This window comes from Lampetra planeri, chromosome 77, assembly GCF_965212315.1.
Source record: "Lampetra planeri chromosome 77, kcLamPlan1.2.h2, whole genome shotgun sequence".
Lineage (NCBI taxonomy): Eukaryota > Metazoa > Chordata > Hyperoartia > Petromyzontiformes > Petromyzontidae > Lampetra > Lampetra planeri.
In genome coordinates, this window is record NC_136182.1 from 1,889,876 (window position 1) to 1,908,553 (window position 18,678).

Consider the following 18,678-nt stretch of genomic DNA (forward strand, 5'->3'; position numbering starts at 1 on the left):
ACCATGGTCCCGCTTCTCGGCTCAATGTGCGCCCACCTGAATGAAGTGGAACAACAAAGATATTTTGAAATCGGCTACTGTGTCTGTTTCTGACTCCACAATATTTGACTGCATTGTTCCCTCCTAAGCAAGACTATCATCAGTTTAACACGTAGGCATTCGCGACAGGCAATGCATACCCATTGTCATGAATATGCATTCATGAATCCCCCCCCCGAGATCGCTCAAGAGGTGCTCACAAGTGATGCCATCAAACCTTTACCTCTATTTAAGGAACGAAACCCGAGGATTTCTCCACAAATCTGGCTGTCGCCTGATGAAGCGAGTTGTAATTACTGGCGAAATGTCACGTTACCCAGATTGTAAATTTTGTGGCTTTGCTCTCCAACACACCGGTGTGCTGCACTACGCTATACACTACACTATACGGTAGTGTTGTACCAGTAACGAACTGGCCATGTTCTATTTACGTGACAAACTTGACTAATTGGCTCTGTCGGGTGTTGGCGGGTTTAACGACACATTCATATTTTTACGCCATCTGACCCAAACGACCATCATAGACTACACTGCCAACCGCCACTTTCTCAGCACCTCCAGGCTCAGCAGACTTCGTGCCAGACCCACGGGGTCAACCCACAATCCACCACCGCGTGCTTTCTCAGGTGAAGGGGCAGGCTTCCACTTGGCGTCAGGCCTGCAGCTCCTGCGCTCGCTGTAAGAGACTGACGAGATCTGACACCCGATCAGACATTTGCCTCCCATATATATGGAAGGAAGCAGGGCGTGGTGGCGGCCGAAGGGCGCGTGTGTTTGCCCATATATGGTCACTGTGGATCGTGATTCGAAGATAATTGTATAGATTCAGCTCAGTCGATCCGGCAGCCAGCTCACAGTTGATCGAGCATCAATCTTGAAAATATCGATATAGTGGCAATCCCATTAATTGGCAAGTTATACTTGGAATCGACTAAGTCGTGTGACACTGCCACCAAGAGTCTCTCCTCCCTCCTCCTGCCTCCTCATAACCTGAGTCTTTCTTTGTGGGACCCCCTCCCCTGTTAATCATGCACCTGTCATCTCCCTCTCCCTCATCTAGCAATGACAAGCAGGCTGGAGCGGGTGGCTCCTCCCCTCCACTCTCTCTATGGCTCCTCCCCTCCCCTGTCACTCATGCCCCAATCACCTGCCACTCCCAAACCCACCAATGACAAGCAGGCTGGAGCGAGTAGCTCCTCCCCCGCTCTCCATGGCTACTTTCCTACCCTGTCAATCATGCCCCAGTCACCTCCCTCTCCCTAACTCACCAATGACAAGCTGGCTGGCTCGAGTGGCTCCTCCCCTCCTGTCTTTCTCTCTCTCTCTCACTGGGGCTCCTCCTCTCCCCTGTCACTCATGCCCACTGACTTCCCTCTTCTCAACCCACCAATGACAAGCAGGCTGGAGCTAATGGCTCCTCCCCCACCCTCACCATGGCTCCTCTCCTCCCCAGTCACTCGTGCCCAATTAGCTCCCTCCACCCAACCCACCAATGACAAGCAAGCTGGGAGAGGAGGGAGGGGCCTTTTCCTCACCCCTCCTCTCCCGTGCAGAACTCCCTAATCACGTGGGAGGGTATGGGACAGTGACTGCAATGAGGCTGTGGTCGTTCAAGTCAGCACCTGTAACAGGACATAACGAATCCGCGACAGAATGAATGATAACATATGTTAATGCTCAGGGTTGGCCAATCAGCGTCAAGGGGCGGCCGGCTGTGGGATGTTTTGATCAACAAATCGTCTCTTTCAATCCAGATAAAAACGTTAGACCTTTGGATCATTAATATTGAATGCAAGAGTCATGCCAAATATACATAATCATATATTTTTTGCCTTTTGTTTTATAATATTTTTTTTATATAACCCTTTTGATGATTTTTTAAGTGTTACATGGACAGGACGGGTGACATGTTATCATGTAAAGCGACCATAAACACAATATACATAGACGTAAAATGTGAAAAAACTTTAATATCTTGGGAACAGTAGTCAGTCAGTTTTTTTTATCATAGTAGAATTCAGCACGTAAAAATCCATAACAAACAGCACATTTAATCTCTGAAGCAGGCGATGTATACAAAATGGTAGACCAGTGTAATCCATCGATTCCTATTCCACTATTCCTTATGTGGGCAATGCCATGCCCAATTGCTCCGTGCATGGGCCTACAGCACATTAATATAAGTTATCATTCATTCTGTCTCGGATTCAATATACCCTGTTACAGCGCAACCACCGATTTAAACGGACTGGGTGGCTTTGCAAGACACGATTCTGGGCACCCCATCCTTTCTCCCGACTCATTTTTTTCCTGAAATACCCGCGGATGTTGTTGACCCATATACAGGCGAGAACTACATCCATCTGTAACTACGATTTCACACACTTCTCTTGAGATGGCGCTTTACTGAAGACGCGTTCACTTGAAATCAGGCGAAGATCCCCACCACAGCATCCCGGAGTCTCCCGCTCATCTAACCCCTTATATACCAACAGGAGAACACGCCCCCCTTCTCGTTCATTCTCACTGGATCCGGACGATAGCTCCACCAGCGGACTCCACCCTCCTCTTCCGTCACCTGACCACGCTCCCTTCTCGAACATTCCCGTAGCCACCAGTCCCTTAACACTTACCACTGACTCCCCTGTCATTACCTCCCGTGGCAACCAGTGCCTTCACACTCACCACTGACTCCCCTGTCATTACCTCCCGTGGCCACCAGTCCGTTCACACTCACCACTGACTCCCCTGTCATTACCTCTCGTGGCCACCAGTCCCTTCACACTCACAGCTGACACCTTTGTCATTACCTCCCGTGGCCACTCGTCCCCTCACACCACAAGCAGGCTCGATTGTCATTACATTTATTTCAAATTATTTTAGTTGCACCCGTGTATTGGGTTTAGAGGAAGACAGTTTTCACAGTGACAGTTTATAAATACAATATTTTAAGGTACATTACTCACAACGTAGTTATCATTCGTCTTCCTTTCATTGCGGCCCCATCACTCAAAACGGGTTGGTGGATCGCGATAACTTCATGCCGCTCTGTTGCTACGAATAGCCACAGCTGTGAGGTTAGTCAGCCTTGGTTCCATGGTAGACCGCAGGTAATTTTTTTTATGAATATTCTTTTTTATGTTTCTTTTCATTTTTGATTTGTTGCTGAAAATATGATGGATGTTTAACCTTTCTGACAATGAAACAAGAGTTGTGTTAAGAAGTTCAAACACCAAATAGACGCCACTTTGAAAGGTATCACCAAGTCTGCATTAGTACTTGTGGAAAAAAATGCAACAAACATGCTCGGATGAAATAAATAATAATAATGTATGCATTGTATTTTAAATGGATTGGCCTCGACCAGAGATACAATCTTCTTTATGGCTTTGTTACAGTGTTAGACGAGAGAACAACGCCAAACGGCGAACATTTCATCTTTATGTAATGAGAGTGGAGCCTACATGCTCTACTGTGAGAGGACTAGTGGGCCTGAGAGGTAATGACAGGGGAGTCAGCTGTGAGTGTGAAGGGACTTGTAGCTACGGGAGGTAATGATAGTGGAGTCAGCTGTGAGTGTGAAGGGGCTGGTGGCTATGGGAGGTAATGACAGGGGAGTCAGCTGTGAGTGTGAAGGGACTGGTGGCCACGGGAGGTAATGACAGGGGAGTCAGCTGTGAGTGTGAACGGACTGGTGGCTACGGAAATGTTCGAGTAGGGGGCGTAGTCAGGTGACGGAAGAGGAGGGTGGAGTCTGCTGGTGGAGAAATCATCCAGAGTCAGCGAGAATGATCGAGAAGGGGGGCGTGCCCTCCTGTTGGTATATAAGGGGGAGATGCGTGGGATCCTCGGGGCTGCTTCGGTGGCCTCTCCGCCTGGTGTCAAGTGAACGCATCTTCAATACATCGCCATCTCAAGAGAAGTGTGTCAAGTCGTCGTTTCATTTTGATTCTGTGGCCCCATTGTGGCCGATTGGGCCCCGATGCTGCCCCCCTGGCTGTATGCGCTCTTTTGCAGATATGCACCGCGGGTGTGAGCCTAACTTAACGGACCACGTCCAAGCAAAGGCATTCATGAAATGGGTTGTGAAAGTTTCTCTCTATGACACTCATTAACACGAGCACCCATCGTACACAAAGACACTGTGCAGCCTTTAATGGGCTGTTGTAGCGAGTTATAAGTGCAGTGAGTTCCAGGGAGACTGACGACGGAGTCGAGGCACACTCTTTTATTCAACTCAAGGGCAGTAACAATACTTGAAGGGGTAACGGCCCCTTCACCCGTACTAGATGGGAAAACACCCCTAGCACTATTTACCCTGTCCTATTCCCAGTCCTCCTCTAATAGTGCTATGGGAGGCTATCTGATCCGGCCCTGGTAAAGCACGGATCCCGGCACCCAGCTAACCCGGCCTTGCTCTTACAAGAGCAGAGGTCCAGAAGCTCTTGGGGCCGCGCCACTGGCTTGCCCTGCTCGGCCCTGACAAGGGCAGCGAGACAGGGGAGTCCCAGGGCCTATTCTGCCGGCCTTCAGACTTCACTGGTAAGCTTCTTCCACACTGGCCCCGAGCTCTCTGGCTCCCCGCCTTTTATAGGAATCCACTCCGAGGGGTGGAGTTATGGGGGATCACAGCGCCCCCATGGCCCCCCAGGGTTAACGGATGCGGACGTGGATGTAGACACCCGTGTGTGGGTGCAGACACCCTTGTGTTTTCTGTCCGCCCTTCTCCCCGTAATAACCCCTACACAAGCACCTAAAAAGTCGGAACGGCACACGAGGAGTCCACCCACGTCTAAATTAGGGGGGTGCGCTATACTCTGCTGTGCGTGTGACACCCGGGGTCCTTTCCATGATCATCGTTTGCCGTCACTTATAAACAAATAAACAAGCCCTGCTACCAGTAGCCATCACAGCTGTGAAATGCAATACAAAACGGTTTCTTAGATTCCTATATGCTGCAGAGTACGTAATCATATTCGCGACGCATCACAAGTAAGCTTACGCCAGCTACACGTGCTGAATGGAAGTTCCCTACAACTCACTCGTGATTGCGGGCAGTCCTCACTTACGAACGTCCACAGTTAGGAAGCAGCTTCAATGACATTCAAATATTTTTTATGTGAACTGATGAACGCGAACTCGCGCTTGTGAACTATTTTTTTCACCCGAGGGATCCTCCGCGAGATGAGTCACACCAACCCGCTGAGCGTGAGCGTTTGTGTGTGTATGTGTGTGCACATGCGTGTGTGTGTAGTGCATGCATGTGTGTGTGTATGTGCGTGTGCGTATTTGTGTATGTGTGTGCTCGCTAACAGCACATGCCCCTACAGTCTGTGGAGGCTATACGGGGGCTCTTGGTCTTTGTCTTTATGTGTAGTGTGTGCGCATGTCCCCGTGTGTATGTGTGGGGAGCGATAGATCAGCGGTTAGCGCCGCGCTACCAACCCAGCGACCCCAATTCAATTTCCGCTTGTGAAATTTTTTCAAAAAAAATTTCTATTCATGTTAATTTATGTTATGTTGTATTAACTATACAGTATTTATTATAGCATCACATACAAATGTACATTATTTTTGTAAAATTAATTTTGAGATAACAATGTTCCTGTTTTTTTGTTAAACTACACAAATGTAACACCCCTGTCCGTACGTGTATTTAAATTGCATTGTTGTGTTCCGACTTACGAACAGTTCGACGTATGTACAGGTCTCAGGAATGGAACATGTTCGTAAGTCGAAGACTAACCGCACCTGTGTAAAAGAGTGCATAATTTATTGCATCATAGTTCAAATGTAGGCTTAGCACTTTCTTCAAAAGTACCAGGGTGAGCCGTAAATATAACTCTCGCATAACCGGCACATTCCCCATGGATGCTGGATAACGGAGCTCCTAAGGTATTTCTAAAAAAAACTGTTCCAGGTCACGTTGTCAGCAGCAGAGGGCAGGGCAGCAGCATCTACAGACTTTCACACACTCTCACTCACGTACAAGCTGACGAACTATTCGACGTACGAAAGCGTCTCAGGGACGAATCATATTCGCAAGTCGAGGAGGGTGCGTGTATTGTTGCGCCGCGCTAATGCTGCCACGTCCCTGCTCCCCCCCCCCCCCCGAGTGGTGAAGTATGGTCAAACAACCCCCACGACCCCCGCACGGCATGGGGAGGCCTTCATCCAGAAATGATGTGATCGTTTAACACCTGGTAGGAGGCTTTCGCGACAAACATCATCCATAATGCAGGTTTTTTTGGGGTTAGATCGTGTAAATATATAAATGTGTCATTAAACCCGCTACCATCCGACACAGATAATTAGTAAGGTTTGTAATGTAAACAGAACGTGCCAATTCATTACTGGTACAGCACACCGGTGTGTTGGAGACCAAACCCACAATGTTGCGGATTTTTTTAATCCACAATGTTCTGTTTACATTGTTGTATATATAGGCCTTTTTCCAAAATTCATATTAAAAATAATTCGGCCAATATTTTGTTTAAATAATTAATAAATGAAACCAACACTCAACCCCGCTACCCCTTACAAGCCACACCAATCATCTGAAGGTCATAAAAAAAAACATTAAACAACAAACTTCGGGGCAAAGAGGGGTTAGCGACTATCTGGAAATCTCCAGATTGCCAAAGGACCGCACGCACGGACGTTCTGGACAGTTCACAAACGAATATGCGGAGCCATGAAAAACACACGCACATAGCAGAGACAAACAATATTACAACTGCCGTTTTCTTTAACGGTAAAAGTTTGAAACTCAGCAAAAAGAACAAATCAGCGTTATAGACTGCAGTCTATATTAGTGGCGTTATTATTATTACTTATTTTATTTCACCCTTATTCAACTCATATATAATGTTTTATTGTATCTTCTATCCATGTAACTTCACCAAGAGAACCAAGGAATGTGAATTCTGTCAGTCAAGAAAGTGAGGGCTTGGTTATATCTCCAGCCACGGGATATCAAAATATTACACTAGAATAAACACCGATCCCTGGTGACACAGACTTACAACAAAGCTTGGCAAACCCTCGGAATGATGGTGGTAACAACGAGGGGCATTACGAATATTGGTTAAACATGAACTAAATAATAACCACGAGATATTAGACCGGGGGTAACTCATAAGAGATACAAGGAATAGGTACAACACACACAAGACCAGATAATATGCATTCCATGGAATCAAAGCCTCCCCGGCCATCTTTGTCTTCCAAAAATTTGACACAAACACATGGCATCCATAAATACGTATGAAGGGTGTCTGGCCTCGAGATAACAAACACTACGACCAAGGGGGGGGAATGCAAACAAGCATAGACTTTGACGTAAAACAGCCCGTCCGGGGTCAACAAGGGAAGAGGGGGGGGGGATCAGGCGTGGCCGCGGAGAGAGGACGGTGACAGAGGGCATTCCACATTTAATCACGGACACAGATCATGCAATTTAGTCTTGCAAAAGAGCAGGCTGCGGGAAGTCTTGCAAGGGAGCAGGCTGCGGGAAGTCTGGAAGAGGGGCATGGCCTCGAGATCAACCATTGGTGTCGCCTCTCAGAGAGAAGGGACAAGGTGTTGTTAAGAGCTGAGTTCGGCATGGGCCGACAGAGTATCGCTGAAAGTTTTAATCTACATTTATCCTGATGTTTTGAGTCGCTTGCAAAGCCAAGGATTACGATGAGTTGTATTGTACTAAGCTTTCACAGTTGTTTAAGAGGGTGCGAATAGAATTTGCAAGTTTTTGACAGTGAGTGATCCAGCCAGCGATGAGCATCTCACAGAAAGAGCCCTCTTGGAAGAAGGGCGGAGAGCATAAAAGTCGAGCAACGTTAAGCAATCAACCTCGAGAAAGGGCGGAAAGCGCCAAGCATCGACCAAGTCAGCACGCAGCCCCTCCCCCACCCTCACAAACTCACGACGCATTGCCCGGCGTCTGCTTAACACAAATCATTTATCAAGGAGACAATCCATCCACACACACATGAAACAAACCCGAGCCAAAAATAAGAAGACTAATGATATGAGTGCATGAACCATTAGCTGATCGTGAAGACATTGGTGCGCATTGAGTGATTGGGATACGGTCGTTTATAAGAACATTAGTCGTTATTTTTATTTTTAATCGCATAAAAATAACCAATAGATTCATCGATGTAAACTAAAGTTTGAAACCTTTGTTACGAATCCACACGCTTACAGGGAGAATATTGTGTTAAACCTTTCTTTTGATCACAGAATCGTGCCCACGAATTAATTGAAGCCTTAGCCAAAATGTAATGTGAGGATATATCCGGGTTGCTGATGGATCACACCTCGTTACGATGATTGGCTCTACCGGTCCTGGCCCATAGCCAATGGGGGGAAGCCTAGGGGCGTGGCCCTTACGTAATGGGAAGGTGACATCTGTAAGTAGAGGATTGGATCTGCTGCCTTTAGCCACAGCCAACGTGACCAGGGTATTAAAAGGAGTGGAGACGGACAACACGTGGTCAGATCTGGAACGAACGGAGGGTGAGGCCACACTGGAGCGGGGTCCAGGCTGCCACGTGGCCGCGCGTGTCTCTCTCTCCCTCTCACGCTGTCAGTCAGCAGTGTGAAGGAGTAAAATAGGAGTGTTGTGAACGAAAGACAATAAAGACCGGATTCCAGAAGTCGCTTCTACGACCTTGATTACAAAAAGATAAGTATCTGCGAAAGCAGGCATACACTGCTGCACACCATTGTTCCAAGACATTTCGTTAATTGTATAATCTTGTTCTAGATTTGAAGCTTTCGTGACTGCAGGGATTCATATTCTTAGGTTTTTTCGGTAAAGTCACGTAGGTAAAAACATTAAAATTAATAAAAGTAAAATAAAATAAAAATCACGACGTTTCGGAGGCAACACAAGCCTCCGTCTTCAGGTGGAACCGTCACAGCCATGACAGCTGTATCAAGTAAATGAGAGATTGCAGGAGCTACCACTCCGTTTATATAATGGTTGGAGAGGGGGGAAGGGCCAAGTACAGCACACTTTTATTCATATGGTAAGGTGAGGCTTAAGAGGGTGAGCCTTTGTTATGGTTTGTGACAACTAAACATGGTGAACATGGTAAAATGGTAAACCTGTAATAGTTGTCTGTCAAATAATAAATAAGATTGGTCAAATAAGTGTAGTTAAATCTTTTTTGCATGGTTAATCACATCTTTCCAATGATTACTCAGTTTGTAACCATCATCACGGTTGAAATTATGTCCGTGTTTGTACATTTGTATGGCTTCGTGTACAAACCTTTGATGGTAGCCAGGAGATTTGCAGAGAACCTTGGTCTCGGAAAAGACAATTTCATGAGAGCCCACCGAGTTGTAGCAATGATCGGCAACGGCCGAAGAATCAGTTCTGCCGTGTTTCAGATCTGACATGTGCTCGCGGACACGATCAGAAACATGACGTTTCGTTTCTCCAATGTAGCAATCACCTCAAATGCAACTCAATTTGTAGACTCCAGGATACTGTAAGTCAGGAACGACATCCTTCACAGATGGAATCAGATCACGGATTGTATGCACTGTACTGAATCGGACATGGATCTTATGTTTGTTTAGAATTTTGGAGATCTTTTTGGTCACGCCTGCTATGTATGGTAACGTGATAGTTTTGGTCGGAGTTTCATGTGACTGTTTCTGTGTGGTGGGAGAAACAGCTTGGCGGATAGTGTGGTCAGAGTATCCGTTCATCCTGAGGGCCCGATGTACATGTCTTAATTTACCGGCCAGGTGGTGTTGGTCAGAAATGCCATGGGCTCTGTGGTATAGCGTTTTGATGAGATAATTATTTTGAGATGGGTGGTGGTGGGAATCCGGTTTCAAGTAGGAATCTGTGTGGGTGGCTTTCCTGTAGACAGAATGTCCCAAGGATCCGTCAGGCCTCCTCTCAAACAGAATATCCAAGAATGGTAGTTTACCGTCTATCTCCACTTCCATGGTGAATCTGATGGATGGGTGTCTTTGTTTACCAAAGTCCCAGTACCGGACACCCTAACAATAATTGAGGACTTAGTCCAACATGGATTGAATTCTGATGTACCTGCGCTGGTTAGGCATTGCCTCACCAACACCTATTTTACCTGGAATGGCACCTTCTATAAACAGAATGAGGGTATCCCTATGGGCTCCCCCTTGTCACCAGTTATAGCCAACATGTTCATGGAAAAGTTTGAATCAGACGCCATCCAGACATCCACCCTGCGTCCTTCCCTGTGGAAGAGGTATGTGGATGACACTTTCGTCATCTGGCCACATGGCCTCCCAGCATTGAACCACTTCTTGGACCACATCAATTCTAGACACCCATCCATCAGATTCACCATGGAAGTGGAGAAAGACGGTAAACTACCATTCTTGGATATTATGTTTGAGAGCAGGCCTGACGGATCCTTGGGACATTCTGTCTACAGGAAAGCCACCCACACAGATTCCTACTTGAAACCGGATTCCCACCACCACCCATCTCAAAAGAATTCTCTCATCACAACGCTATACCACAGAGCCCATGGCATTTCTGACCAACACCACCTGGCCGGTGAATTAAGACATGTACATCGGGCCCTCAGGATGAACGGATACTCTGACCGCACTATCCACCAAGCTGTTTCTCCCACCACACAGAAACAGCCACATGAAACTCCGACCAAAACTATCACATTACCATACATAGCAGGGGTGACTAAAAAGATCTCCAAAATTCTAAACAAACATAAGATCCAAGTCCGATTCAGTACCGTGCATAAAATCCGTGATCTGATTCCATCTGTGAAGGATGTCGTTCCTGACTTATAGTATCCTGGAGTCTACAAATTGAGTTGCATTTGTGGTGATTGCTACATTGGAGAAACGAAACGTCATGTTTCTGATCGTGTCCGCGAGCACAAGTCAGATCTGAAACACGGCAGAACTGATTCTTCGGCCGTTGCCGATCATTGCTACAACTCGGTGGGCTCTCATGAAATTATATTCTTAGGTTTTTTCGGTAAAGTCACGCAGGTAAAACATTAAAATTAAAATTAATGAAAGTAAAATAAAATAAAAATCACGACGTTTCGGAGGCAACACAAGTCTCCGTCATCAGGTGGGACCGTCACAGCCAGATTTGCTGCATCAAGTGAGGCAATGTTTAGTTGTCACAAACCATAACAAAGGCTCACCCTCTTAAGCCTCACCTTACCATATGAATAAAAAGTGTGCTGTACTTGGCCCTTCCCCCCTCTCCAACCATTATATAAACGGAGTGGTAGCTCCTGCAATCTCTAATTTACTTGATACAGCTGTCGTGGCTGTGACGGTTCCACCTGAAGACGGAGGCTTGTGTTACCTCTGAAACGTCGTGATTTTTATTTTATTTTACTTTTATTAATTTTAATGTTTTTACCTACGTGACTTTACCGAAAAAACACAAGAATATGTATAATCTTGCCGATGAATCTATTGACGTATAATTTTGCCTTCGGGATATAATAATAATATTGTTATTGCCTTTCGTATGAATATCGTCGCATGCATGTTTAAGGACTTTTTCCTATCGCCGTATATGCTCGCGTTACTCGGAGGAATTAATCAATTGTTCGGTTGCACAGTTTAACAACGTAATCACTGATGGTTAAATGTACGGATCAATGAAGGGCACTTCCCCAGTGGTACTGTGTTGATAATTCCAAGCATAAGAGTTCGCATATTAGAGTGTTATGTTCTTGTTTAGAAATTAAAATTGCTTAACACAGAAGAGTCTGAGTGGTTCCTTCCTGAGTTCATGCGTAATAATCTTGTTTATAAGAATTGCATCTTGCGTTGAGGTTTGAATTTGGAGACCTGACATTAAAACATTTTATTTTTCATCATTTGTATTAATTTTTCAAGACCCGACATACACAACAACATGACAAACCTTACTATAATGAGTGACATGAGGAGTCGACGTTTGACGACCGTCGGTTGGAGGAGGAAGACAATTGATCAGGATCGATGGAGATTCAAAGCGATTGGAGGAGAGATTTAAACATAGAAGGCGGGAAGCGAGGGTCGTCTGTAGGGGGCGCCGGTTGACGACTGTTGGTTGGAGGAGGACGTTGATTGGTCGAAGGGAGCGGGGCGAGCGAAGCTTCCAGAGGGAGAGGAGGGGGGGAGGGCGGCTCGGGAAATATGAAAGGGGACAGCACAAGGGGGGGGGAAGGGGGACGGTTTGTAGAGAAGACGAAGTTGAAGCATCAAGAACCAAGCCCCGGGCTAGGACGCCGCATCGACGTCGTGGACGACGTGGGCGGTGCTGGAGACTCCATCTCCGTGGACTCCGTTCTCCCTCCTGGCTACAGGCCCCTCTCTGCCCCCCCCCCCCTCTTTGTCTTCCCAATGCAAATTTGACTGATCACCTCTCAGCTCCTCCAAGATTTCTGTTGCACCCCCAACTACGACCAGGCCTATCCAAAACCCCTCTTTAGCAATCAATTTTGCTTTGCTGCATAAAAACTACACCGTGAACAATAACCCAATTATGTATTTAAAATTATTGTTACGCTATGTACAATCTTCATAATTGCTCTAAAGCACGTTGATAAAGGCGCTATTTAAATCTCATTAAGATAAGATAGTGCTGTGTCCGCATCGATGGCTCTGAGTAAAGTAGCAATGTGTGTCGGCGTCACTACGTTGGTATAGATAGTGTTCAAGTTAAGAAAATTGAGAAAGCATACTCACAATCATCCAATCAATGTAGGTGCTCAGTGATAATAACACTTTCCTGCGTGGAAGACTCCACCCACCAAGTGGACAGCATCCAATCATCATCAAACTGCACCACTCACTGTGTGTACAGATATTGCAACTACTGTACTGTAGGGGTGATCGCGTGTGTTTCGGATTTAACGGAGCAGCATGTTTGTTCCTGTTAATCACCGTGCGTGACTTGTACAAACAACATTTCCAAGAATCCATAAAATAGGTTTTTGTGGGTTAGATTGCGCAAATATAAACGTGCCGTTAAACCCGCCCCAACCGACTCAGCCGATTAGTGAGGATTGTCATGTAAACCGAACATGCCATGTTCGTTACTAGTTCAGCACACCGGTTGTGTGTTGGAGAGTCAACCCACAACATTTACAATTGGAGTAGCCGTGACGTTTTTCCAGTAATTACGAGCATCGCCGCTCTCCTTGCCCCGCCCCTCTCAGCCGCTGGCTCCACCCCCTTTCATCACTGGCCCCGCCCCTGTCAATCACTCGCCCCGCCCTCTTTCCCTATAGCTCCGCCCTCCGCCTCCACTCCTCCTCTTCTCAATCACTCGCCCCGCCCTCTTTTCCTCTAGCTCCGCCCTCCTCTCCGCCACCTCCCCCTCTGTGTGTACCCTGTGGGGTGATGGGAGCTCAGTGAGTGAGTAGAGAGAGAGAGAGGAGTGTGAGAGGCGATGGGGGACCGAGCTAGGATCGCGACGGCTTCTGCCCTGCTGATGCTGCTGCTGGTCGCTCTACCGCCAGTCGCACCGGCTGAGCAAGGTAACAACAAACAAACAATAAACAACAGCAAACAACAGCCAACAACAACAACCACAGCGATGACAATTCCAAATCCACGACACGCATTCTCCACACTAGGATCCCCACGCCTACCAATGGTGCAGGACACAAACGTGGAGCTCCAGGGTCCAAGCGACTACAGAGAGAGAAAATTATTTGGGTCTATCGGTAAAGTCACTTAGAGAGGTTCAAAACAAAACCTTTACGCAAAAAACTTCGACATTTCGATTGCAATGCAAGTTGTCGTCATCTCTTTTTTTTCCTCCACCTAATGACGAGCGATCGAAACGTCGTAGTTTTTGAGTAAATGTTTTTTTTTACCTCTCTGCGTGACTTTACCGAAAGAACCAAGCAGAGGTGGGACAAAGTCATTGTTATGCAAGTCCAAGTCGAGTCGCAAGTCATCAAATTCATGACTCGAGTCTGACTCGAGTCCAAGTCACATGACTCGAGTCCACATCTCATAGGTGGGACAAAGTCATTGTTATGCAAGTCCAAGTCGAGTCGCAAGTCATCAAATTCATGACTCGAGTCTGACTCGAGTCCAAGTCACATGACTCGAGTCCACACCTCTGGAACCAAGAATATGAATTCCTGCAGTCACGATCGTTTGAAGTCAAAATTCAACTAGAGATAGAGAGGTTCAGTAAAGAAAAAATAAAAAAGAGAGAGTCGAGAATCTCAAAAGGAGAAGTTGACAAAGACAACGATCGACCACCCAACGCCGAACGCCCCTCGGTCGCAAGCGGCAGAGGCGTTCCACTCATCCCGTGCGTTGCCACCGCTCACGGCAGGGAATGGTGAGTAGGGGGGTGGTGGCCGCTGTCGTCTGGACAGATGTGGCACAGAATCCCCTCCATGCCTGCTGGGACCCCGTGAGGGTGCCGAGCGGTTGGGAGAGACCGGGAGATGTTAGGAGTCCCTGGTGGGGATTGCGTCATGGCTGTCGATCGTTTAGGAATTCAGAGCCCATTGGTCACCCGACAAAGTCCTGTCACAAGGGAGAAACACACCACACTATACACTACTATACACTACACTACTATAGACTACACTACTATTCACTACCATACACAACACTACTATACACTACTATACACTACACTACTATACACTACACTACTGTACACTACACTACTATACACTACACTATACACTACCATACACTACACTATTATACACCACTATACACTACACTACTATTCAATACACTGCACACTAAACTGCTATACACTACACAACTTTCCACTGCACTGTACAATGCGCTACTATACACTATACTATTCACTACACTATACACTACACTATTCACTACACTACTATACACTACTCTACTACACATTACACTCTACACAACACTCTACACTACTATGCACTACACTACTATACACTACACTATACACTACTATACACTACACTATACACTACATTATACACTACACTATACACTACACTGTACACTCCACTACCCCATACCTGTCAACCCCTTATCGGTGCTGGCTACCTCATTAGAGAACAACTCAGACCCCATTGGTCACCGCATGCCCCTGATAAATCTCAACGTATGAACCTCAATTTCTCTGTACAATAATATGGGTTAAACCGTATGTGTTGACAGGTACAGTGTAGTGTATAGTGTAGCACATCGTGTAGTGTGTAGTGTAGTGCATATTAGTGTCGTGTATAGTGTAGTGCATAGTGTAGTGTGTAGCAGTGTAGTGTATGGTGTATTGTAGCGGAGTGTATAATGTAGTACATAGTGTAGTGTGTAGTAATGTAGTGAATAGTGTTGTGTATTAGTGTAGTGTACAGTGTAGTAAATACTAAATAGTGTAAAATGTAGTAGTGTAGTGAATAGTCTAGTGTATAGTAATGTAGTGTATAGTGTAGTGTGTAGCAGTGTAGTATAAAGTAGTTTATAGTGTATAGTACTGTGGTGTATAGTAGTGTATAGTGTAGTGTATAGCATAGTATATAGTGTATTGTGTAGTATACGTAAAAGTAGTGTATAGCAGTGCAGTGTATACGGTAGTATATAGAGTAGTATATAGTGCAGTGTATAGTATACTGTATAGTAGTATAGGGTAGTGCAGTGTATAGGATAGTATATGGAGTAGTATATAGTGTAGTGTATTCTGTGGTGTATAGTGTAGTGTATAGTGTAGTGTATTCTGTAGTGTATACCTGTCATCCCCGTATCAGTCCGTACATTATTACAGACACGAACAAATATTAACGCGGGGCTATCGGCCACTTTTAATGCCTTCTAGGGACCAGGTTCTATTTCATCAACTTTTGCTTTTAATCTTAACCTGGGTGTTAAGACCTCCTGAAGCATGCTGCTATGTTGAAGCTATTTTGTAATTTCAGAAGGAACTTGCTGGCGATCACGCGTGCGTCGATGAAATCAGCTTCACTCACCCACCCAGTCACTTACTCACCATCCCACTCACCAACTCAGTCACCAACTCAGTCACCAACTCACACACCGACCCACTAACCCACTCAGTCATTAATTCAGCCACCGACTCACCTACTCACTCGCCCGCTAACCCACTCACTCGCCAACTTAACAACTAACCCACTAATCAAATCACCCACTCATTAACCCACTCACCCACTAATTCACTCACCCTCTCACCCATCCAAGCCCCCACTCAGTCACTCACTCATTTGCCCACTGACCCACAGACTAACTCACCCACTCAGTCACTTACTCACCCACTAACCCACTCATCCACACTGTCACCAATCCAGTTACCCACTCACTCGCTCACTAACCCACTCGGCCCCTCATTCACGAAACCACAAACCCCCTCACCCAATCGGTCACCTACTTACTCACTAACCCAGCAACTATCCCACTCACCCACTCAGTTTCTCACTCACTCACCTACTAACCCACTTAGTCTCAAATCACTCACTCATTCACCCATCCACTAACCTACTCAACCACTCAGTAACTTATTCACCATCCCACTAAAGCACTCAGTCACCCAGAGAGTCACCCACTCACTGACCCACTCACCCACTCAGTTACTCACTCACTCGTCCAATAACCAAATCACAACTCAGTTACTTATTCACTCTAAGACAATCACCCATGCAGTCACCTACTCACTCACTTACCCACCATTAGCCGAAAAACCAACTCAGTTACTCCCTCAGTCACCCACTATCCCACTCAGTCACCCATAAATGGGTACATTCATACAGACACAGAAATATACATACAGACACACATACATGCATACACACAGACACACACAGACACAAACAGACACACATACACACACACAGACATACAGACAAACACACAGACACAGAAAAAAACAACACAAAGATCCTCCGTATAGCCTGTAACAGACGGTTGGGGCAAGTGCTGTTAGGGAGCACCTATGAAGGCCGGCACGGCACACGAGGGGGTGGGTGGCCAGCACCACGCCCGAACGCCTTTGTCTCCCTAGTGGCGATGATTACACACCACACCAGGTACACATTTGAGGCTGAGTCGACCTAAGGGAGGCCCAGGATCGGTTCAGATAATCGTCACTGGTGTTGAGCACACATTTACTCACTCACGCACCCACCAACTCATTCACCCACTTACTCACCCATTCACTCACCCACTCACTCAAACACTCACTCACCCACCAACTCACTCACTCACCCACACACTCACTCACGCACCCACACACACAGACAAAGATCCCCCGTGTAGCTTCTAACAGACTTTTGGGGCCAGTGGCTGTCAGTAATAGCGAGTAGCAGCAGCAGCGCCTATGAAGGCCGCCACTGTGACACACATAGAGGGGGTGAGTGGCCAGCACCACGCCCGGCCGTTTTTCTCTCCCTAGTGACGATGTTTACAAACCGCACCAGGTACTCATTGCAGTAAGTGAGTGGGTTAGGGGGTGGGTGGGTTAGTGGGTGGGTGGGTGAGTGAGTGGATTAGTGGGTTGGTGGGTGAGTAAGTGAGTGGGTTGGTGGGTGAGGAAGTGAGTGGGTTAATGGGTGGGTGGGTGAGTAAGTGAGTCGGTTAGTGGGTGGGTGGGTGAGTGCGTAGGTGAATGGGTGGGTGAGTGAGTTTGGGCGAGAGAGTGGGTGACTGGGTGGGTGGGGGTGTTGATGATTGAGTGAGGGACTGAGTGGGTGAGTGGGATGGTGAGCAAGTGACTGGGTGGGTGAGTCGGTGGGTGAGTGGGTAACTGAGTCGGTGAGTGGTTGGCTGAGTGACTGAATGAGTTAGTGAGTGGGTGGGTTACCGAGTAAGTGAATGGGTAAGTTGTGGGTGGGTGATTGAGTGGGTGAGTCAGTGGCTGACTGAGTGAGTGACCAGTGGCGTCACGACCACCTCTGTCTTCGCACGCCATTGGCTTCACATCGCTTGATATTTATAGAAATTCTTAAACCAACTCCGAAATCGCCCTCTCTTATCTCCAGCCACGCACACCACATCTTTCCATGTGTAGGTTGCTGGAACCGCTGATTAAATGACCGATACATACACGGTCGCTTTTGTTCCCATAGTTAAATAATTTATATGTTTTGTTATTCCTCTAAAGTTTTACACTCCTCAGTTCGACAGGGGAGCTTGGTGTGTGTGGTGTGTGCGTAGTGTGTAGTGTTGTGTGGTGTGTAGTGTGGTATGTAGTGTGATGTGTGTGGTGTGTGTAGTGTGTGTGGTCTGTAGTGTGGTGTGTAGTGTGTGTGGTGTGTGTGGTATTTGTGGTGTTTGTGGTGTGTAGTGTGTGTGTAGTGTGTGGAGTGGTGTGTGGTATAGTGTGGTGTGTGTGGGGTGTTTGGTGTAGTGTGGTGTGTATTGTGATGCGTGTAGTGTGTGTGGTGTGTAGTGTGATGCGTGTAGTGTGTGTGGTGTGTAGTGTGTGTGTAGTGTGTGGTGTGGTGTGAAGTATAGTGTGGTGTGGTGTGTGTGGTGTGCATGGTGTGTTGCGTGTGTGGTGTTTAGACTTCTGTGCAGCCTATGGGCTTCTAATTACCAACATGCTGTTCCGGCATCGGCTCATAAACCCGAGTTCGATTCCAGCTCACGGAAACCAACACCAGTGACAGCGATAATGTGAACCGG

General features: G+C 46.7%; 1 protein-coding gene across 1 annotated transcript in view; it reads left to right on the plus strand.

Annotated features, from left to right (window-relative positions):
• Positions 1–13,408: 13,408 nt before the first annotated feature.
• LOC144738119 (uncharacterized) overlaps positions 13,409–18,678 on the plus strand; it is a 30,406-nt gene continuing 25,136 nt past the window's right edge. The window contains exon 1 of the mRNA XM_078621039.1: positions 13,409–13,568. Coding sequence (XP_078477165.1) covers positions 13,481–13,568 — 88 coding nt within the window. The 5' untranslated portion in view covers positions 13,409–13,480. The remainder of the gene's footprint in view (positions 13,569–18,678) is intronic.